The sequence below is a fragment of the Euprymna scolopes genome, chromosome 7 (genome assembly GCF_053919585.1).
Source record: "Euprymna scolopes isolate OS-2025 chromosome 7, ASM5391958v1, whole genome shotgun sequence".
In the NCBI taxonomy this organism is placed as follows: Eukaryota; Metazoa; Mollusca; class Cephalopoda; order Sepiida; family Sepiolidae; genus Euprymna; species Euprymna scolopes.
In genome coordinates this window covers 92,754,459-92,779,770 of record NC_136488.1, presented here as the reverse complement: position 1 = coordinate 92,779,770, position 25,312 = coordinate 92,754,459, and the positions used below count along the sequence as shown (strand labels likewise).

General features: G+C 34.5%; 1 protein-coding gene across 2 annotated transcripts in view; it reads left to right on the top strand.

The window, feature by feature from the left end:
• Nucleotides 1-25,312, top strand: part of LOC145279829 (tax1-binding protein 3 homolog) — an 83,267-nt gene that overhangs the window by 51,920 nt on the left and 6,035 nt on the right. For both annotated transcript variants that reach the window (XM_080131237.1, XM_080131236.1), the window contains exons 2-3: nucleotides 2,288-2,440; nucleotides 14,245-14,322. In XM_080131237.1, coding sequence (XP_079987363.1) covers nucleotides 2,288-2,440; nucleotides 14,245-14,322 — 231 coding nt within the window. The remainder of the gene's footprint in view (nucleotides 1-2,287; nucleotides 2,441-14,244; nucleotides 14,323-25,312) is intronic.

Genomic DNA, 25,312 nt, shown 5'->3' with positions numbered 1-25,312 from the left:
CATAAGATCCATGCTTCTGCTATGGTTTATCCAGGACAATTATATGAATCTTCGCATTACTATATTAGAATAACTAGTTTTTAGGGAAAATTCTATGTTGATTAAATGTAGGGCTTTTAGTAAAACCTCTGACTTAATATGTTGAGTTTGACTTGATTTATTACATATGTATATTTTGTCATTGAGAGCCTTGTTTACTTACCACCTCTCGATCTCTTGGCCTAGCTGTCTCTCTACCTCGGCCTAGCTGTCTCTCTATTAAAATACCAACATGAATGGAAGTAAAGACTCCCAAATAACCTTCAGTAGGTACATCTAGTTGGTTTAATGAAACTATAAAAGAGAAGCTAAGGAATATGATATTTAAAGTTGCATTTATAATTTAACTATTTTTTTAAATTCATTTCATATGAATCAAATAATTCTATTGCTGGTATTGGTTTTTCTGATATCTTTAGAGTTAGAATCCTTCCAGAAAGACATTAGGTATTTAAAGGAGAGACCACATGAAGGTTGCCAATATCTTAAGTGAAGGTATTTCTAGAATGAACTGGATTCAAACTTGGCACACACAGGTTGTCCGACCTTGTCATTAACTACTTACCACCATCACCTGCCATTTCTGTCTGACAAAGGTACTTTAGCAAGTTTTCTTCATCATTGTTTATTTCATATGATCATGAGGTTTCTCAAAATTCTGCAAGGAAGTGTACATGAAGGAAGCAGAAGGAATATGTAAAGTAATATATAAGCTAGACCACTTTTGTGGGAGGACAATATTAGAGAGTGGACAGGGCTGATGCAGAGTAACTCACTCAGGAAAGTAGAAAATCGAAAGAGGTGGAGAAAACTAGTTGCCATGTCATCTTTAGTATCACAACAACGGTGAGATGAGACAATACAAAGACAACCAAGGAATATGGTTTTTAAGTTAGCAGTTGTAATTCCTTTATCTGACATATAAATATTTCAGTGAGTTTAATTTGTCATTGTTTGCCGTTTCTAATTTTGTTTTGTTTTGGTTTTGTGATTAATCATTACCTGCCAAAGGTATAAATTCTAAATGAGAAGTGTTGCCAGGTAACTGAAGGAAGATGGTAGTTTCTTATCGATTGGTTGTCAAAAGAATCTGATTTAAAAATAAACTCCATTTCTATTTTTGCTTTCTAATCTTAATAGATTATCAGCATTATATCTTCTGTGTATGAAAAATGATTTTGGTTGGAAGCAAAATGAAAAAAATTACTTTTCCAACTTGATAACATCAATATTCATGAATGCTGTTTGAATTTGCGCTTATGATTAATCAGGATTCTATAACACTAGTATTTCAAATGGGAATTCATAATTCTTATAATTTCCTTTACACTTATAACTACCCTATAATATTAATCATTTAACATATAAAGTTATCTTGTCGAATTTAGACTCCAATAACATTTTATTGGCCACATTGATATTTGATTCAGTCTAGCAATTAATGAATGCCAGTCAAGGTTAAGTAGATATTACAATTAGACAATATATTAATTACAGTAGGTTTGTAACAAAAACTCTGAATATTTAAAAAAAAAATGACCAGAAAATCATTCTTGAAATATATTTAAAACACGTTCTTTCATTAAAGGAAAGTGGATTTTTGTTTTATAGCTGACCCAATTATTTTGCGGATTAAAAACAAAACTTATGTTAGAATATTAGTATTTTTAACAAGAATTTAGTATATTGTAAACAGGGTTGTGAATCTGAATGTCACGTCTAACTCCAATTTAGACCCCTAGAATTTCAAAATATCTGACTCTAACATTTTAAAGTTTTCCAATGTTAGACTGTTGATTTTGAGATTAAAAAAGTCAGATTTCAATTCATAGCATTCTTACGAGTGTTGATTTTCCCAAACCTCTGATGCTAAAACGTAATTTCAAATATTATGTAATTATTGAAGAGGCTTTTTATTGCACTTTGATCATCTAAAAATGATAATAATTAGACTGATATAGAAATTCAATGTGATATTTTTTTTTATGTATAATATATTATACTAAAGAAAACGTGACCCATTGGGTCACTTGAGATCGGGTTCAATTATTTGAACCTAGAAAGTCAGTTTGTGAATTGTTAAATTAAAAAAAAAATAAAGATAAAATCCCAAATTAGTCTTTATTCTCTCTCTTACTTTCCTCTACAAGTTAAATATTATTACTACTTGTGATAATATTTCCTTTTGTTCATAATTATAATTTGTAATTTCTGAGTGCTTCTTAGATTTAATTTTTTTCTTTTCTAGATTCCTATTGTTCTTCATAAAGAACCAGAAAGGGATGACCATGGCAATCCTGTGGTTGGTACAGATGGTAAACAGAAATACCGTTGTGGCTTTCGAATTGGAGGTGGGATTGACCAAGACAACACAAAAAGTCCACAAGGATACCCAGATAAAGTGAGTTCTTATTGCTGTTAAAATGATGTACGATCATTGTATGACTAAATTGCCACTGCTGCTGATTAAAGCAATTTTGATGCAGGCAATCGACTGGATCTGTCAGCATAAAATATCTTAAAACAATCTTGTAATAAACAATAAAATGAATTACTCAGAAGTTTGGAGAGATTTTTTGGCAAATATCTTGTTTAAGCCCATACCTATAAAGAAAACTCTATTTTTATTAAATATTCCCTCTTGCACAAGCGATATACTATGTCCATCAGCGCAAAAAATGTTATTAAAACAAACAATAAAACGACTTAGTCACAGTCGCGATTATTTTTGACAAATTCTTAAAGATTGAGTCTTTTTTAACCCAGTGGGCTACTTTTTTAAAATCTTTGTAAAATAAATAACTTTATTTCTTTATTATTGAAATAAAAACAAAATGAATTTAGTTAGTCACAACTTCCAGCCGAAAGTTTTTATTTTTTTAATTTTTTAATTTTTTTTTTTAATTTGAATTCATAACACAATAGCAATGTAATACTAGAAAATCTTTTTAAAAAAGTAGAATAAATCCCTGAAGACTGAAGCAATATTTCCAATCTCGTGTGCCTCTTTTGGGGGAACTAGTTTTACCATATTTAAAACATTAGTGTCTAACTACTCTTGTGGGGAGGAAAGTAAATAACTTATTTTAAAAAAATTATTTTCATTTTTTATTTTTTTTATTTTGATAACATTGCATAAAGTTCTGTTTTATGATAACGTGACTTTGATTCGTTTCTCAAAAATAAAAGGGTCAATGTGTGCTGCTTATCCAACTTGCAAAGGGTGTTTATTCCGAAAGTCGTGGGGAGGTTGAAAATAAGAAAATGCCTTTCAGAATTACCATCCCCTAACTCCCCATGTTAAGAACAACTTTCAGAATAAATGCCCTTTGCAGGTTGGACGAGCAGTGCACATTGGTCCCCTCCCTCTCAAAAAAAGCAAAGGAAATCATTTTTAAAGTTTTCTCAAACATTTTTTAATTTATATTATCGACTATTGCTAGTTTTTTTTTTATTAATTTCTTTTAATTAAACTGGAGTAAAAAGGTTCAAACTAAATCTTTAATAAACTGAAGTGACTTTTTCCTTTAACTTCGATTTTTTTTTTTTTTTAATTTTAATTTTTTTAACACAAACTATATTCTAAAACTTTGAAATGAAAATTTACAACAAAATTTGAAATATCTCACAACACAAATAGTTGTATTTCTATTTTGTTTACTTTCTGGCTTAAGAGAGAATATTAAAAAAAAAAAAAATATGGAATAAAAGTAACACGCAGAATTGGAAAAAAATATTTAAAAAAAAATTGTGAATACTTTTTATATGAATCTAAAAATATATCTGCAAAAACTAACTTCTTGATTGAAATTTGTGAGTAAATTTATCCTATTTATTTTTACGATATTTTGCGCTGGCAAACCCAGTAGCAAATTCCTGGTGTTACCAGATCAGGCTGTCTATTGGCTTCCTGAGACGAAATGCACCTACATCGATTTTCTGTTTTTGTTTTCTATTCTCTTTTGTAAAACTTAATTATGTTCTACAAAAACAACAATCCCCTTCCCCTCTCCTTTCCTTTTCCTTCCCTACTTACCAACCCCGTCGCCCCCTCCCTTTTTTTTTTTTTTTTTTTTTTTGCCCTGTTGGTAGGGCACTAGAATAAGCCGACTGCCCCCCTGCAGAGGGTAAAAATCCCTCAATGGGGCAACCAGTTAGCCATGGGTTGCTACCCGTAATGCCTTAGGACATGATCCTGGTGATTGAGCTAACCTAGACCTGGGTGCATAAAAGTCTAGGCACTGCAACACATTACTTCAGCCCTTATTTCGGCTAGACAGGCGGTCGGAGAGGCTGGATCCGATCAATCGGCCAGTTACGCCAAGCCCTAGCACTTACACCCAAAGTACCAACTACCACAACAAAGAACGAAACTTAAAGATACTCCCATCTTTTTTTTTTATTATTATTTTTCTTCCCCCACTACAAAAAATAGGCAAACCAAGTAAGTGCTAGAAGGCGGTGGCAAGGGTCAATCAATTGGAAAGATCAGAACTCAACAGTTCATCTGATGTATTTTTGAGGACATATTGAACAGAAAATATAGTGCTTGAGAACTCTTTACCAAAAGAGTATATCCTCCACGTAGCCCCGACATAGTCAAGATGAATGGATTTCCCCCTTACTATGCCTCAATTTTGGACTCCGAGGTGGGTAGGGAGCGTGGTTGATGAAAAATAAATCCCAAAATCTATGGCTGATAAAAACAAATGCATCCCCCTCAAAACCCTTAAAAGAAACCATTCCTCTGACTCTGACCTCTCAAGCTCAGATGGAGAACAAAAATTCAAAACTAGAAAAACCGCTCCAACCATAGACGAAGAAACTTCCCATGATTCTTGGTTATTGAAGTAATCGAAAATAAAAAAAATTGGAAATTTATCACCTTTCCTAATAGAAAAGACATTATCCACAAAAAGTAAACCAAAAATGATAAAAAAAACAAGTACTACTAGTTGAGATAACTAATCTTAGAGATGCTCAATCTCTACTCAAAATGAAGAACTTCCATGCAAAGTCTTTCCCCATAAAACACTAAACACTTCAAAAGGAGTAATTCGAAGTTATGAACTATCGCTAGCAACTGAAGAAGAAATAAAAACCGAATTAGAAAAACAAGGAGTAATCAACCATATCTGCATAAACATAAAAAGAAACAATAAAATAATAACCACCAACACATACATACTAATGTTTAACAAACCAACAATACCTAAGGAAATAAAAATCTGCTACTTAAATGTAAAAATAGACCAATATATCCCAGCTCCATTAAGATGTTTCCATTGCCAAAAATATGGACATCATAAAGAAGCCTGTAAAGGAATAAAAATATGTTGAAAATGCGGCAACAAAGAGCCTGACCACACCGAATAAAAATGCATAAATGAGGTGAAATGCGCTAACTGCAAAGAAGATCACCCGGTCTTCTCTAAAATATGCAAAACATATAAAAAAGAAAGAAATTATACAAGTAAAGTACAAAAAAAAAACCTTTCCAGAAGCCAGAAAAATAGTTGAGACGTACATGAAAGACAACACATATGCTGAGACAACAAAAAAGACAACTAAACCATGCCAACATAATGAAATACATGATCAATATTAGGGAACTGATAAACAAACTGATTACATTAAATATTAAAGAATGGCCAGAATTTCAAAATAGCCTAAAAGAAAAATACTCAAATCTGGGAAACAAAATAGAAATAACAAATCCAAACAAAGAAAATAATATTCCATCCACAACAGAACCATTAAAACAATTATGACAGAAACCAACAAAACTACCACCAGAAATTAATAAAAACATAAGCAATGATAAAACAGCAAATAAAGAACGTTTCAGAAAAGAAGAAAACCAAACAATAGACACACAAAATAGATTCCAAATTCTAGAAAAAACGAAAACCGAAAACACCCTGGATAAAAAAAAAAGAAACCAAACACAAGTAATCAAGAGGGAAAAAATGAACAAGAAGCCAAAGCGGCAACATCTCAAGCAAGATCCAGATCGACGTCCAAATCCACACAAAAAAAAAGAAAAAACCCAGCAAAACACTTCACCAAAGATACAAACTCCGACAAAAGATAAACCCTCTACTTCTAAAGAGATGGAAATAGAGGAAAACTAAACAGCCTCATGGATAGAAATAAAACACAACAAATTATCCAATGGAATTGTCGTGGAATAAGATCTAACTATAATGAACTTCTTATACTTATTTCACTCTTCAACCCAGCCATTGTTTGCTTACAAGAAACCTTCCTACAAAACAATAACCATTTCAAAACGCCAAACTATGAACAATACAACTATTTCCATAACACAGGCTTCGTGCTAATGGAGGCACCTCAATTCTTGTAAGGAATAACATACCTCAAAGCAATTTCTCTGTCAAAACAAATCTCCAAGCAATTACAACTCAAGTCACATTACACAAAACAATCACAATCTGCTCAATATACCTCCCTCCTCGTGAACCAATAAATTAAAATGAACTAGAAAATTTAATAAACCAACTACCTCCATCATTCATTCTTCTAGGAGACTTTAACTGCCACAGTACGTTATGGGGATGCGAAGTCACAAACTCAAAAGGAAACAAAATTGAACAATTAACAAAAATAACTTGTGCCTTCTCAATCAAAAAATCCCACATACTTAAATCCAACAAACGGATCAACTAGTGCCATTGATCTTACCATGTGTGATCCATCAAGCTTCTTGGATTATACGTGGAGCACTTACAAAGAACCCTGTGGAAGTGATCACTTTCCCATTATAATCAATTACAGTAACCCCATCCAAAACCACATACCCCGGTGGAACACAAACAAAGCCAACTGGGCCGAATTTAAAGAACTTTGTTCACTAAAACTAACAGAACATCAAATCCAAACAATAGAAGAATTCACGGAAGTACTCTTAACAATAGCCAAAAAATGCATATCCGAAAATTCTCCTCCTGGAAAAAAAACAAACAAACCATGGTTTAATCCAGAATGTAAAACGGCCATTAGACAGAGAAAGGCAGCCTTAAGAAAATTTAAAAAACAACCCACAACGAACAACTTAATAGAATACAAACACCAAAGAGCTAAAACTCGAAAAACAATTAAAGAATGCAAAAGATCCTGTTGGCAACAATTTGTCAACAAAATCAACATCACCACGAAACCCGAAACCGTCTGGGAAATGATTAGGAAAATAACTGGAAAATATAATCTGAATCCAATCAAACACCTTCTCACAAATAAACAGAAAATAACTGATAAAAAAGATATTGCTAACACACTAGCTAAAACCTTTGCCGGAAACTCATCATCAAAACACTACAATAGACAATTTCAAATACTTAAGAAACATGAAGAAAAGTACAAAATAAACTTTAACTCCAAAAACCAAAAGCCTTACAATGAAATCTTCTCACTCCATGAACTAGAAACCGCCATAGAAAAATCCCATAACTCAGCTGTAGAACCAGATGAAGTGCACTACAGCTTCCTTAAAGAAATTCCATCAGAATTATTAAAACTCCTTCTCAAAATTTATAATAAATATGGAAAACAAAAGATTTCCCAACTTCATGGAAAAATGCAACAATAATACCAATACCCAAACTGGGAAAAGATACACCAAACCCAGAAAACTACAGACCAATAGCTCTCACAAGTTGCCTATGCAAAACGTTTGAAAGAATGATTAACTACCGTCTTATATGGTATCTAGATGACAACAAAATAATTTCTGAAATCCAGTGTGGATGCCAAAAAAATCGAGGATGTATAGACCACATCACTAACCTCGAAAATTATACCAGAGAAGCTTTTATCAATAAGAACACGTAACATGTTTTTTTTTTCGATCTTGAGAAAGCATATGAAACTACCTGGAAACACGGTATCATAAAAGATCTCCACAACATTGGACTAAGAGGCAGATTACCTGAATTCATAAAAAAACTTCCTAACAGACAGATCTTTCCAAGTTTGCGTAGACTTAAAAGAACTCTCTCCTGATATACATAGCTCTTTATATGTAGATGACTGCTCAATCAGCTACAGATCTAAATACACACACACTATTGAAAGAAAACTACAACATAACATAAATAAAATTAATAAATGGACAACAAAACAAAACTAAAACAAAATGCATCCATTTCTGTAACCAACGCAAACTCCTCCCTGACCCAACCTTACAGATTGAAGGCGAAAAAATTCCATTCGTAAATGAACACAAGCACCTGGGAATCATTTTTGACAAAAAACTAAATTTCATTCCACACATCAATCACATCAAAACCAAATGTAATAAAGCATTACAACTCCTACGAGTCATCGCCCATGCAGATTGGGGAGCTGACAAGAACACACTACTCAAACTATATAGAGCATTAATTAGATCAAAAATAGATTATGGTAGCTTCATATATCAATCCACCAGAAAGTCATATCTAAAAACCCTCAACACAATATGCCACTCTGGACTAAGACTAGCACTAGGAGAATTTCCAACCTCCCCTGTAGAAAGCCTGTATGCGGAAGCACATGAAACTCCTCCAATGCTCAGAAATCAAAACCTTGGTTTAAAATACTACACAAAACTTACAGCCAACCCCACAAACCCAGCACACAATAGCACTTTTAATCCAAACTGTAAACACCTTTTCGACCAAAAAGAAAACACAATCAAAACCTTTGGACTTAGAATAAAATCGATGTCCAAAGAAGCAAGTCTACCCATAACTAAAATTCACAAAACTGTCCTACTCAAAACCCCTCCCTTGAAAATCGTATTCCCTAACATCGACCTATGTTTAAGTAAATATGAAAAGAAACCTACTCATCCAATAACTTATGATAATCTCGATAAAATCAAAGAAAATATCCAGACCACACACACATCTATACAGATGGGTCTAAGCAAAATAACGCAACAGCCAGTGCAGCAATACTCAATAAATCAATAAAAAAACAATCAAACCTCCCAAAAGAAACCTCAATCTTCAGTGCTGAAATACATGCTCTAATCCTAGCTCTCAAACTCGCCTCCAATAACAAAAAAAAACAAATTTATAATCCTTTCAGACTCCCAATCTACTCTAAAAGCGATTTAATAAATAAATAAAAAATAAATAAATAAATAAAAAAAATAAAAAGGACAACCCCCTAATCGCAAAATTACTCCAAAAATTAACTGAACTAAACAGTAAAAAAAAAAATCATTTTCTGCTGGATACCGAGCCATTCCGGTATTAAAGGTAATGAATTAGCAGATTCTGCAGCAAAAAACGCCTTAAATCTCCCAATCGATGCAAATTTTAAAATTCCGTAGATAGATCTAAAAAGACGTATCAAAACATATACAACAGAAATGGCAAACCTACTGGAATGAACACCCTAACAACAAACTTCACAAAATCATGCCAAAAAACAATAACAAAATACGAAACTAAACAGAACAGAAGTCAAACTAACAAGAATAAAAATAGGCCATACCCACTTAACCCACTCATATCTCCTAAAAGAAAAGAAAGCCAACCCATCTGTATACCTTGTCAAACACCACTCACAATCAAACACATTAACTGAATGTACTGATTTTGTAAGAGTAAGAAATCTATTCTACAAACAAAACAATATTAAAGAGTTTTGATAAAAATAATCCCCACACCATACTCTCATATCTTAAAAAAATTGGCCTTTATAAAAAAATTTAAAAAGAACTCTTTATACAACGGTCCTAGATATGACCTAAAACTATATCCGATGGTGAGGCCCCAGCTTGCGGGCCTTGGGGAGTGTGGAGCCACCCTTTAATTGCCATTGCTCCCAGGTCCATTCTGACCCAGAGTGATAGTACCTATTAGGGTCCCAACTATGGGTTAAATAGAATCAGACTTAAAAAAACAAATATACTCCATTAAAAATCGTTCCTCAAAATAACTAGATTTGGCATTAAATAACCTGAAAAAGGTTGATATGCCTTAAAACAAAAACAACCAACCAACTAGTAGCAAGTTCGTGTAAAAGTTGCTTTGATAGCACAATAGCAGCAGGAGCAAATAATCGTACATAATTAGTAGTACAATTTTAGTAAACTCCCTTTTATGTACGATCAAAACCTGGTACGACTAATTGTCCGATTTGGCTGCTGTTAATTCAAGTAACTTTACATGTTATTTCTATGACAAACAGCAGGAGCAGTCAGTTGTACAATGATCGGGAATAATTTGATCATACATATTTAGTAAAACTGCTTCAACCTTATATTTCTGTTGGAGAACAAAGGCCCTGTTTGACTAAATGAGATCGTGTTGATAAAGAGAGAACATACTTTTGAAATAGTTAAGCAATTGGTGAGACACAAACTTAGCTCTAAGTGAACCGCAAAGTTATCCAATCTTGACTTTGATTTACATTACTCTTATATCATTTCTTTCCATGCAATAGCTTCAACCCTGACTGGTCATGTTTCATTTTTGTATATCATCAGACTCTTTATGCATGTCTGACAAATTCTTCCCTTGATTGAAAACAGTAATGCTTCACAACTTAGTAAGTGTAGAACCACATCAACATCAGCTTATCGCAGTGTTTCAGTAGTAACACCAAACTAAGAAAAATTATTTGCCATCTAAATATACTTTTTCTACATCTGAGTGCTTATCCAACTTCATTGTCTTACATTTTTTGCACACAAACTGATTATCATTTGTCTGTAATTCTACTGTATTTCTTGCATACACAGTAACACAAAAGTTTGAGTTGCTTTCAATTCTCCTTTCACAAATTATAATAAACTACATTTCCCAAACCGGCATTGCCTGGAAGTCTTTTTACTTTTGTTAATAATTTAAGTGACTGAAATAGGATTGTTTTGCTTGCATAAAAACGTTATGTGGGATATTGATAAATGTAAAACAAATCTTGTGTCCTCTTTAAAAAGAATAAACATTTACTTAGTTTGTAAGTCAATGATGTACAGTTTTTTTTGTTTTTTTTTAAATTTTTTTATTACATTTTCACCCCAAACAAGGCACATTGCCACTTTGGTGTAGGGGGCTACTATCAGGGGAAACATCTACTGGGGTACTATGTAGGGATTAGGGCAGCGAGATGTTGGTTCACGTTGCACTTGAACTTATGCATGTCAGTACAGTTGGGGAAGCAGTGACCTGGAATGGAATTCCAAAGTCTAGCAGTTCTGGGGAAGAAACTACTGGAGTAGAAAGATCTTTTACATCTAGGGATCTCTACAGTGTGGGGGTGGGATTTTGCAGCTTGTCGGGTCTGTCGAGGGTGTTCACGTCGTGGGGGCACAAGTGCTTGCAGTTCTTCAGAGCATTCACCATTATAATACTTGTAGAACAGGCAGAGGGATGCAACGTTTCGACGATGGGTCAGAGGCTGAAGCTTAGATGCCAGTTTAGGGCCTATCAGATTTGCGACTCTCTTTTGAACCCTGTCAAGGAGCGAGAGACTAGTAGCCGATGCACCAGCCCAAATATGACAGCAATACTCCATACATGGGCAAATAGTGGCCTTATAGAGGTACAGGATACTTTCGGGTGTTAGAAGTTTTCTAGCACGGTAGAGAGAGCCCACCTTCCTCGCAGCGGCCCTGGCAATGCCCTCGATGTAATTGTTCCAACTCATGTTTCCTGTGAACGTTAGGCCAAGGAGCTTGAGAGACGTACTCTCAGATAAAGAGTCGTTGGCCATTGCTATAGGTGGTAGAGAAGGTTTCTTGTAATTATTGAATGAAACCAGTTTTGTCTTAATGGCATTGAACGTGACCATCCATTTTTGTCCCCATTCCACTACTGATTGGAGGTCATCCTCCAGTGTTTCTGCCATTACTTTAGATATATGTTCATTTGTTTTCCTGTCGTGTCTACTATAGAGTGTGGTGTCATCATCATATATACCCATCTCAGAGGCAATTTTGTCGGGGAGGTCATTTATGAATATCAGGAACAGCAGAGGTCCAAGGATAGATCCCTGGGGCACTCCCGCATTTATATCATATTGTTTAAATGTACGACCGTCGACGACAACCTGGATTTTTCTCTTATCTAAGAAGGATTTAATTATGTTAAGTATTCTACCAGTGATACCGTAAGATCTAATCTTCCTGAGGAGACCCTCATGCCATACCCTGTCAAAAGCCTTAGATATATCTAGAGCTACCGCTCTGCCCTCTCCCGCTTTATCCAGTGAATGGTATATGCGTTCAGAGATTACAGTGAGGATGTCTGCCGTGGAACGGGCTTGTCTAAATCCATATTGTTGGTCGGTCAGAAGTTTAGCTTCTGTAAGGTGCTGGACTAGAGCATGGTTAATTAAGGTCTCATATATTTTGGCAAAAAGTGGGAGGAGGCTAATAGGGCGATAATTTAATGGGTCAGTTCTTTCGCCAGAATTCTTGAATACTGGTACCACAGAAGCAGTTTTCTAACAGCCCGGAAAGCAAGATTCATTAAGGCATTTGTTGTAGAGTTTGAAGAGAACTGGAGCTACTTCGGCTGAGCACTTTTTTAATAGCACAGCTGGGATGAGGTCGGGTCCACATGCTTTGGAAGTGTCAAGGTTTTTTATGATAGCATGCACCTGAGCAGGGGTGATTATCAGATCGTCTAGCGTGGCGTCTGTCCGCATAGGAAATTGAGGTAGGGGGTGGTTTAGAGGGTCCAGTGTGGAGTTTGAGGCAAACCGACTGGCAAGCATGTTAGCCTTCTCGGTTGCTGAGCAAAGAACCTCGTGATTGTTGGTTAGTGGGGGAATTGTTGATTGCCCATTATTTACTACACTGTTGTAGATTTTCCAGAAGTCACGAGTTTCTAGTTTTTGTGCTTCGATGCATTTTTTAGTGGTTTCCGTAAATTCCCTCTTAGCTATCGCTATTTCTTTCTTAACGTTACTTCTAGCTTCTATGTACTTCTGTCTGTTTGAACTGGACTTATGTCGGTTAAACCTGCGGAATGCATGCTGCCTTTTACATTGTCTTTTAAATTATACCTGCTAAATGAACAGAACAGCCGTTTAATTTTGAATTTACGTTGAGTTTTGTCACTTCAATATTCTATGCCTTTTCTATGTCTTTCTTTTTATTTTGACTTTCTTAATTGAAACTGACTAGAGTTGTTTTTGGAAAAAAATGCATTTTTTTTTTTTTTTTTTAAAACTTGGGAATCATTGTTGAACCTGAGAACCTATATGGAATTTGAAACTGACCCTTTATTTAATTCATGGGGGTAGATTGTTCTTGTTCAGTTAGCAATGATCAAGTAGAAGTGTTAAGTTATTCTTAATGATAATCATTTGTAGTAAGAATTGAACTTTCAACCTTAGAAGACTGTCACTTAAAACCAATTATTAATCAGTGCCTTTATCTGTTGCATCCCATGTCCAGATGGTTAATGGACTAAAATAGTTTATCCCTCTGGATTAAATAACCGGTGCATTTCAAAATATGGATTTAACTGCTAGTGGTACTTCCACAGCATCTGCCTCTAAATGAAAATCAACTCTGACTGCTGTCTATTAATGTTAGATTGTGCTGTCCTTCAAAATGTGTCGCTCCTATTCCAACTCTACACCAGTTCACATATACATCCAGGCTGGCGACTTTCTGATGCACTTGGGCCGGATCTATGGATTTCTACGCCTCAGATTTTCAGTTTCCGCTATCCCATAATACTTTTATATTCACATAATAGAATCTTTCTCCTCATTTGTACTATTTGATTCCAAAATACTTAGGACCAAATGTAACTTCAGCACCCCACTTCTGAAGGGAACTCTGTCATGGTTACCTTTCATCAGTGAGGATGATGTTTGTTTTCTAGTTCAGGTGTAAAAGCTGACTGTCTAGCTCAGTCCTAACCTTGTATATCTTTTTGCAATGAGGACAAATTGGTCTAGTTGGAAGGTTAGGTTGAGGGCATTTTTTTTTTTTGACGAAATAGAAAAGTTGGTAGAAAATACATGGTTATGTTCTGTTTATATTTGGAAAGATATGGACCATGTTCGAGTGGTCCATACTTTTCATATCTTGCAAAATATGTTCTTTTCAAAAGTCAGCAAAAATCTGGTGTTGAATTCACACTTGGGTTTCTTTAGTAGTTATGCAAACTGTACAATTTAATTTCATAACTTAATTGAATCAGATATTCAATTTTTATGTTTGTTTTTCAGGGTATCTATGTGACATTTATACATGAAAATGGTCCTGCAGCCAGAACTGGACTTCAAGTCCATGATAAAATACTTCAGGTGAGTTTCTTCTGTTTAATATTGCTTTCATTTGCGAAAATATTTTATTTTGATTTTGAGAAAATAATTTAGGATTTTAACTGTAGAAAAAATTTGTTTGAAATAAAGCACAATGTTAAAACCATTTCAAACAGTTTGATGGAGACCTATTTCTGAAAGGGTGCCAGTATATCAACTTTATAATCAGGCAAGGTTTGTGCAAACCACCAACCAGATTTTTTGGATTACTATTCTCATCTTGGTTGTTATTTTTACATTTCAGCCAATGTAACCTTAACCTTGTTTGGTTCAAATGTTATTAGAATAACAACCAAGATGAGAATAGTAATCCAAATAATATCAATCCTCATCTAAAAAATTTAATAAAAATTAATGCAAAAATAAAAACAACTCCATGCTCTTTTCATTTCATAAACATATCTCACATTTTGAATTCTAATGACTATGGTTCATTGGAAAACAGAACAAAAACAAAAAAAATAAGAGCCATTGTTAGTGAATGTCTGACATCTGGTAGAATGCCCCATTCCCAGAAAAAAGAAAAACATATACCTTAAAAATCTGTGCTTGCACTCCAGAATGTTTATGTAGTCTAATGATTATTATAGTGTCAAACATAGCCTGTGGACTGGATCCAGCACATGGCTTTCCATCTAGTTTGCAGCTTAATTTTATTTCTTTTTAGTTTATGATTTTTTTCTTTCCAGAGTTTAACTAGGCTTGATTGACATCAGTTAATATATCCTATCAAAGTTTTTAATGTTTTAAATATTGCTAAAATTTTAATGTTTATTGTCTAACATGTTATTTATACATTTACATATCTATAATGTAAGCTGATATTTTGGTCATGAATCTAGAAATTACGAGGGGTGTGCAATAAGTAATGCCCCTGACCCACTTCCCATAGCAGTAGAGCAACAAAACTTGGCACAGTTATTAGTCTTTTTCTACATAGGAACCACCCAGAGTTATGCATTTCTCTCATCGTTTGATGCAGCTCTGGAGACCATTTTTGTAGAACACCCCAGGTTGGTCCTCCAACCATGACGTGACTTCAGAAATCAAGGCTGCATCATTTGGGAAATGCTTTCCTTTCAAAAACAACTTCATGGCTGGGAAGAGATGAAAGTCAGGGTGCAAGGTCAGGAGAGTAGGAAGATGGGGGAGGATTTCATAACCAGACGCCCGTGCTTCTGATCTGGCGACATGCGAGTTGTGGACCGGAGCGTTGTCGTGTAGGAGGAGGGTACCTTTGCTGATCTTGCCCTGCCTCTTAATTGTGATAGCTTCCCTTAATTTCCTCAAAAGTGAAGCATAATAGGCTCCTGTAATTGTGGCAGCCTTTGCCAGAAAATCTGTCATCACTACTCCGTCCTGGTCCCACAAAACTGTGAGAATGACCTTGCCAGTGGAGGGCTGCACCCTTGCCTTCTTTAGAGGTGGTGAGTCCAAGTGCTTCCAGTGCATTGACTGGGCTTTGGTCTCTGGATCATAGTGATGGACCCAGGTTTCATCCTGTGTAATCAGCCTTTTGAAAAACTTTGACTCCTCTTCTTGGCACATCTCCAAATTCATCCTCGAGCACTCAACGCGTTTTCGCTTCTGGAATGGTGTGAGCAACCTGGGAATCCATCTGGCAGACACCTTATGCATATGCAAATGGTCATGAATGATAGTTTCCACCGACCCTGTACTAATCTTGACATCTTGGGCTATTTGGCGAATAGTAATGCGCCAATCTTCCAAAATGGCAGCTTCAACTTGACGGACAGATGCCTCATCAATAGCAGAAGGGGGGGGGCGACCAGGTCTGGGAGCTGTTTCCACAGACTTCCGGCCATGTTTGAATTCACAATGCCAGCGTTTTACAAGGTCATATGATTGGGCATTATCACCATAAGTTTCTTTCATTTCATCAAAAGTCTCCTGTGTTGTGCGTCCTTTCAAATACAAAAACCGGATCACTGCTCGACATTCAACAGGCTCCATTTCACATCTGACTCCGTTCAAACACCTGTAAAACAGAAACCACAATTAGTTCAGAGCTGTAATTTGCCACATAACCCATAGATATAAATCATTGCACATGCAAAATTTCAGCTAGATCAGACAACTGGAAGTGGGCCAGGGGCATTACTTATTGCACACCCCTCGTAATGTTGAATTCATGAACAAAATATTGATTGGCTTTAGAGATGTGTTTGTGTCATTTTAACTAGTTTGTTTACATACTTATTCACTTATTCCATATACTAACCATTTCATTTTACCACAAATTTTATTTCACCATAAACGTGTGTGTGTTGAAAGCCTGTACATTATTCGGGATTGAATGAAGATCAATCTGTACTTTTTCTATGCTCATAACACCATATTACTTTGTTTTTACTATTCCTATTTTGCCCCCTAATGTAGACAGAATTAAATATATTTTAAAGTTATTCCTCCCTCACCTTTCTCAAAAATTTGAAATCTATATACGTTTTAATTTATTCCTAGGTAAGGCCAAGTTTCTTATTCCTGCTCCTTAATAATATAATAAAACCTATATTTATTTTAATCTATTCCCAAGTAATACTAAGGTCATTTTTTTTTGTCTTCCTTCTCCATCAAGTTTATACTGCATAGGGAATGTACTACTGCATTATTAAACACACCTGTTTTACCTAGGATTTGAGTTAACTTATACCACTCACCAATATAATACTGCATTATTACTATTATGGCCCCTGAGCAACAGAATTAAAAGACAGGAGTACTTCCTTCTGAGTAATGCTACAAATTAGTATTTTCTACTGTTGCAATATTTTTATTTATAATAAGGTATGATTGCAGAAAGTTGGAAGGTTCTACTTATAGACACTGATGATAGGAAGTAACCAATCAAATGGAGCCACGTTCAGCTAACAACCAATCAGAAACCAGAATTGTTCCATAAAAATATTGTATCTTTTAGCATTCATAATTTCTTTGTGTTTAGATGAAAAAGATCTTTTGCTCTTTGTCTGCAAAATTTTATAGTCAAAGACTTGTACAGAACAGCTAGCCACCGAAAACTTTATTTCCAGGACTTGTACAGGATAGCTATCCACCAGAAACTCTTCTGAAATTAAACATGGCTTTCAGGTCAAGAGGTTATGAACCTGGTGGAAGCATTTTTACAATAGAATAAATAAAAAAAACCCAAAGAAGATTATATAAGGAGAATTTTTATTCACATAAATTAGCAATACACATGGCCGTTAAAACTCTTTGGATAATCAGATTTCAAGGGGTTTCTGCTAAAATAGTCATATTTTAAAAACCAAAGCACTTTAAATCTTCAAAATACCACCGTTTTGTTCAGAAATGAATATACTTTCAAATGAATTAGTAAATAACATACATTATATATTTTTAGAGTTTTAAGCAAATAAAGTGATAAAAATGTGAACATCATAAAACGGCATTTTCGGTAAGTTTTTGTAATGACCCCCCCCCTGATTTCTAAACATTCATACCGTGTTTCTGTAAAGAATTTTTTAATGAAATTTGGAAATTAGCCAAAAGAGATGTCATTTTTAATAATTTTGAGTGTCCGACATTCATTTGACCACTCGTTTTTTTGTGTTAAAAAAAAGATTTCAAAATGGTGAGTATTGAAAATTTTGAAAAAAAAATTCTTCGGACACTCACTATTAAATAAAACAATCTTTTTACTATGTTTATTCATTAAAAAGATGATTGGACAGTGTTTTCTCTAGTGGTACGTAGCAATTTAAAAACATAATATCCGAAAAAATCGTTATGAATTTGAATCAAGACTTCTGTAGTATTAGTAGCTCTATCAGCAGCAGCAGCGATAACATGGCGTAAAGACGTTTGTTTTTGTTGTTTATTTTTATTCCAAATCGATTTTTTTTTTTTAATTGAAAATCTGGTTATAAAAAAAATTCTTACATGTTAGAACTATTTTGTTATCAACCATACAAATATTTAAAAAAATTATGTAGTAGTAAATTTTAAAATATTTTAACAAGCGAAAATGTGAAATATGATGTTTTGGTTCATGTGTACGATTACGAATGGTAACATACTTCTAATTTTCGTCCCTTAAAAAATGTTTTCAGTGAATTATTATCGAATGCAAACTAATCTACCTGATTATTAAAATAAAAAAAAAAAAAAAAATAATATTTAAATATTTGTAGGAAGTGCTCAGTTAAAAATAACAACGGTAGGAAAGGACATGAAATGTAATTAAAAATCCAAATAACATTAATTCAAATTTTTTAACAATTTGTCAGCTTTAGCAAAAACTTGTTTCTTTTTTTATATTTAAATAGAATTTAAATACTTGATATTTTTCCAAGTATCATGTTTTCTGTTAGAGGGATGTCACTTTTTTAAATAACATTTATTTTTGTCTGTTTGTCATAATTCTTGTAAAGTTTCACAATGGGTATCAAACACCCTCTTAAAAAAAAAAAAACACTTAATTCTATGTCTAATCCTAGGTACGAGCGGCAAGCCTCCTCCTAAAACCTTTGTACTTAACAATAACGCTAAGTACAAGTGGCAAAGCTCCCCACTAAACAAACTTCCACTGTAAACATAAAAAAAAGCATAAAAACGTTTGGAGAAAAGTGCATATGATTAATCTTCCCCCACCCAAATAAATTGGTCAACTGTCCTAAAACGCTAGGATCGTCTTGAAATGGTGAATTATTTTACATTTATGTGAAACCAACCCCCACTCTAAATTCTAAAATTGTTTTTGTTTTGTTTCTATCAAGTCTTCAGGATGTTCACACATAATTTTTCTTAGCCCTATCATTAACCCAAAGTCAATGGCAACCTCCCTACCTTCTCGTAAGTGCACAAAGACCCTCTTAAAACCACACATAATCACTTTTTTAGAAAACAAACAACAAAAAAAAACACCAAGGATTTATCTATCATAGGAAAAAAAGGGGGAGGGGTAACTGCCCTAAAGTGATCGAATGATTCAAAATGGGAAATCATTTTACATTAAATTCTAAAATAATTTTTGTTTATCTTTTATTAAAGTTTTTCAAGTTGTTCACATGCAATTTTCTATAAAGGTAGAATCACATGTTTTGGAGAGGTGGTCAGATGGGGAGGGGTAACAGAAGGTATTAATCTACAATAATACCAAAGAAATATTGCAATATATTCATTTTTAACCAATCCTAGATTTCGATTTCCGTTTTTGGCACACAAAATGCATTACAACTAAACTTTGAGTTCTCTAATTTCTTTTCTTTTAATGAATACATGGCATTTTTAAGCAATCACAGCATATTTATGTGAATTTACTGCAGATTATTTGGAAACCATTCATTTCTGGAGATTTTCAGTAGCATATTCAGATTCCTTGCACAAAAATACACTTATATGGCAAATTACATTGCTTAGTCTTGTGTTTTAACAAAGATATAGCATTTTTACTGAAAAAGTAGTGTAAAAAATGTGACAAAACGCATATGGTCTTAAAGAGAGGAAAATATCCAAACACGCAGGGCATAAACTTCCTTGATTTTAATTGGATTTTAAAAATTTAAAGATTCTTTCTTAGCTCATCAAGCTCTTTCTATATATACCAATATTGAAATATTTTAAGGCATTTAAATTTTTTCATGTGTATTGCTACATAAATCAACATATCCTGTATTCAATATCTAGTTTCTATATAATAAGAGGTTCAGTTGTCTTCCCCTGTATCAAAATACTGTAGGTTTACAACAAATTTATTATGCCTGCACTATTAGGCACTATTAGACATTTGACACATTTACGGCCCTTGAAACGACTTTAAACAAACGATCACTGAAAGTGACTTGTTCGGTCGACATCGATAAGTAGCGTAAGCAAAAGTTTATCTACTATAGAATTATCTATGTTTAAAGTAAACGTACATGTTTAATAATCAATGTGTTAAGTATTAAATGTACTAAAGTCGAAGAAAAGAAACTGGTCTGTACTGCCAAAATAACGTAAACAGTTTTTTTTTATAAGTGTATAATTGCTACCTCCAACGCACGCCACAGTTTTAATCCCCACCCGTGTATGTAACACCATGTAACTGTAATTTAATATCATCCTAATTTTTATACTATTTAAAAGATTTAAATAACTGCTAATATTTAAATTTTTTATAGCATACAAAAATAATGTGAGACAAAAATCGAGTTTACATTATCGACGCTTTAAAACAACTTTCCTATGTAGTGATGTTGGGGGTTGGCCAATAACAAAAACAGCCGAATTTTAAATTTTTACGCATGGGAGGTGAGGAGCATGCTATCTTCAGGCAACACCACTTAACAAGTCTTGCTAGTATAGATTAATAATGGTGAATAATGCATTGTGGATGTGTTATTGGCAGCTCCCGTAACTCTCGCTTCTCCTAATTTGCCTCTCTCCTCGTTTAGAATGAGTGATTTTTCTCACAAAGGGAAAAGAAAAGGCTGTAGGTTGGCAGTATGTTTGCGTGAGCAGTTGCCTGAGATGTCATAAAATTTCTGTTTCTATCCTTATAACCATGTCACTAATAAGGGTGCTGAAGGGTTACTGATCTGACATTATCCGCCTGATAGTCAGGGACCCCGAACCTTGGAGTAACCACTAAGGAGGTTGTCCTATTAGCACATGAAAAGTACTGGGGCTGATGTATTTGCATTTGGTGAATGGATTCTGGACCATGCAGTAGCTTCTGGTGGAGCTTCTCAATGTCATATTAGTAGGTAATTCCTACGGCCTTACCTTATGGCCTGCAAAAAAAAAAAAATATTTCTACACTTCTTTTTCTCCCTTACTTTCCCTCTCTGCCCTGCTCTAACCGAGTCTGTCGACCTATTCCACAAATCCTACAACTCCATGAAAAGTCTCCAGAAAGAATACATACTTAAAACCAGAACAACTTCCAACATAGACCCTCCACTACTATGTCTCTTTCTCCAACATCCGGGATCTATGTTCCAACCTTCTAGAGGTTGAAATCCAATTATAGGAGATCAAACCAGACCTATTCTTCCTAAGTGAAACTGGCATTAGGCCAACTATTTCCCTAGATGAGTTCGTAATTAAAGGATATTCTAATTTAACATTCAAGGATATTCTAATTTGACATTCAAATCTGAGCCCCCAAGATGGCCATGGGCATGAAATATGTGCCTATATTAGAGGTTGCTTTCCATGTCTTAGGGACCCTAAATTGCATTATATGGGCTTCTGGGTTGCACTTGCTCTCACCACTGTGCTTATATTTGCCCTCTATCATTCCCATAACAGAAAAGTTAGTATCTTTTAAGAGCATATCTGAAAAAATTGACCACATCCGGTGTGCTCATCCTTTGGCTAACATTCATGTCTGAAGACTTCAATGTTCAGTGTGGAATGGTTAGCTCACTCAAACAAGACAGATGATGAGGGGAGGTCCTCCACGATTTCTCCATTGCTTATGACCTAACTCAGATTGTTCACACCCACCCACTTGTGTGACCGACACTGATGGTCAGTACGTAAGTCTCCTAGACCTTTTTCTCACAACTTGCTCTGAGCTATGTTCATTTTTCATTCTGTCTCCACTGGGATCTTTCGAACACTTGGTTGTCTCGGTTAAGATAAAAACGAAATGTAATAAGTCCTCAGACATACCTTTCCATCGTACAGTATATCAATACTCTATAGCTGATTGGGACAACTTTCATACATTTATATCAGATCTATCTCTGCGTTCCATGTTTAAAAAAACTGTGCTTCATACCTGCAAAAAATTTCAGCAAAAGCCTAATAGCCAGCCGTGGTTCTTTCCAGAATGTGCTGCTGCCATTGCGTACAGAAATCCCTATTTCCATTGTTTCCAATGTAATAGATGTACTGGCTTCAGGATTGTAAAAGAGTAATAAAGAATTCAAGAGAGTTGTATGCTCAGTCCATCAAGTCCAAAGTAGCTGAGCAGTGGCTTGATTCTCATCAGTTTTGGCAAATAACAAACAGGGTCCTGAATAGAAGTGTGTGCCCTATCCCAACCATCCTCAATGGACCTGAAGTAATGTCAACATCAGGCAAAGCCAAACTCTTTGCCATTAGCTTTGCAACTCATTCTTCCCTATGCGATCAGGGCCACCAACCTCTTGTATTTCCTCCTGTGTTTGAAAACACGCTATGACCTACAAGTATCTGTGCATGATGTTGCTAAGCTAATCAAAAACCTCGATTCCAGTAAAGCAACTGGTCCTGATGGCATTCTTATCATAGTGCTGAAAAAGTTTCAATCAGAACTAGCTCCCTTACTTACAAAGTTGTTTAAGCATTGTCTTAAAGAGAAACATTCTGGAAAACCTTATCAGTATGTCCCGTATTTAAATATTCAAGTGATCGCTCATCTCCCTCTCAATACAGACCAATCAGTAAGTTGCTTGAATCTGTTAAATAGAGAAGTATTGACCAAGCACTTCTCTCGCTCAAATTCTCCCTGTATCAGGAAAAGCTATGCCAGTACATCTAAGAAAGAGAGAACAGGTGCAGGGGCTGCCACAAGAGAAATTCATGATTATCTCAAGTGCCTTAATGGGGCCCCACTCCATTTGGTGGCTGGCTGTTGAGTGCCTAGGTAGCTCATCCACCCTTTAGTATTACACAGGAGGGACCACCCATCCTTGAGAAGTCCAGGCTGGTATTAGTGAAGAGGACAACACTGCTGGCACATTATGACACTGGGTTACATGATACCAGTAGCAGGAGTGGGACTCCTGACTTGACTTTTTTTTTTTTATATATACAGGGTGTCCACAGAGTCTGGCTACATTATGCAGCCAGACTTCGTGGGCACCGTGTAGATTATGCAGCCAGACTTTGTGGACACCCTATATATATATATATATATATATATATATATACGATGCTAGTTGGTCGTTGACCCCTAAAAAGAAAGGGGGTTCATCCGCTTTTGTAAGGTCTTGTTTTTAATCCTTCTGGGAGACTAGCCACCCTCCTCATCAAACAAGTCTGGTGGGAGAACCAGTTTAGTCGCTGGTGACCCGACTGAAACCGGTAATACTGGATTACATGGTATCAGTAGCACAGCACATGACATGACTTAAATTGGCACTCAACTTTGACACAAACAACATAATGACTACTATAATTTATCTTTTTTAATCAACAAAATAATATCATACAAACGAACCCTTGATTTAGATCCAGACTAGTTATTTTTACACCATATTGCTGGCAAAGGTTTTTTTATAATTTATGGATATAGCTGAAGTGAAATTCAAAATCGAAATAAATATTTTTTAAATATTTTAATAGTAATTAAAATATTAGTTTTTTGGTTTATTATATCATTGTTTATATATCAAATTTTGATTTTAAAACTTTAATTATTTCTGGAGAAGACTTTGAAAAGGGCTTTAAAAGCTTTGAAAAGTCCTTGAAAAGCTGTATGAACCCGGAGTTATTTATGAGCAGGCACATAACCTCCATTCTTAAGGATTCCTGTTTTAAGGCTTTTGTTCCCTTTACTATGTTTTTTTTTTTTTTTTTTTTTTCAGCTCAATCCATTTGAAAACATTGCTGCTTTTGTAATATTTTTCACTGTTTTTTATCTTGCTACTCCTACTACCCTTTTGAGAGCTTTGCATAATATACTTAATAAATTTCTTGCAGTCATTCATATAATGTTTGTTTACAAACATTTTTTTGTTGCTCTGAAGCCAAGCGTGTAAATCTGTGGGACTAGGAGTGAAAGTTATGTCACAAGAGACTAACATGGAGTATACTTGCATTTAATAATAAAAACAAATATTTTATTTTTATTTACTGTTTTTTAGAAAAGGTTTAAGACCACTATTGTGCACAAAATAAATATTGCATATTTATTGAACATCGAGTAGTTCACTTTGAATCCTCACCCCAAATGCACCACTTTTATGCCCCCCTCCCTTAGAAAGATTAAACTGAAGATATAATACTGGACCTTATGTCTAGAATCAGTATAATTTTTATAATATCTATTACATGTTTTTATTCTAGAAAAATATCAAAAAAGGAAAAAACAATAAGTCTTTAGGATCTTAATAAAACATTGAAATTCTGGTAATCTTGCTTAATTGGTATCTACTGACTGGTTCAAATTCAAAGCACATCTAAAATATTTGAATTTTCAAATGAGAGGTTATCTCGATATCATATCCCCTAAAAACCCTTTAAAATATTCCAAAAGAGATGGAAATTTGGAAACTATATATGAATATCTAATACTTCCTCAAATCAGAAGTGTCTGAATTTTCATTTTTTTTTTTTTAATTTTATTTTTATTTATTTTTTTACACCCTTTGTATAAAACTAAATTAAACAAAATGTAGCTCACATTACCACCCCTTATGCCTAATAGCTATGTTCTCAAATTCACAATGATCATTTAATTAGTTTAAAAATGAATCCTTTACATACTAATGTATAAACATATAGGAATACCTAACTTTATAGATAGCAAGTTCATCTACTTAAGTTTGAAACTTTGTAGTTTGGAAATGTTTGCACACAATTGCAATTAGTTTCATACGATTACTTTGCAGCTTGTCCATGTACGCACGAATGCGCGGTCACTTTATGGTGTGTTAATACATTAGCCACACCCTGACCCAGAATGAGCATGTGTCCACACCTATATTAAACTATTAAAAAAGGACGAGGGGTTTAGATGGGTGTCATTCTTTATTTTATGTTGATTTTATGTTTAATATCACCAAGTTGGAAATAGTTTTCTTTGGAAAATGTTTTATATCTGATACATTCTTAAAAAAAAAAATAAATAAATAAACACACACACACGTAGTTATCTATGAACACATGTTTTGTTATTTATAACTCTTCAGTGTGGCTAAAGCTAGTGCGATTTGCAAGCAGGACCCTCATTACTGATGTTCAATGTTGTACCACTGAGGAATGTATCACACTTATAAATGTTGATATTTAT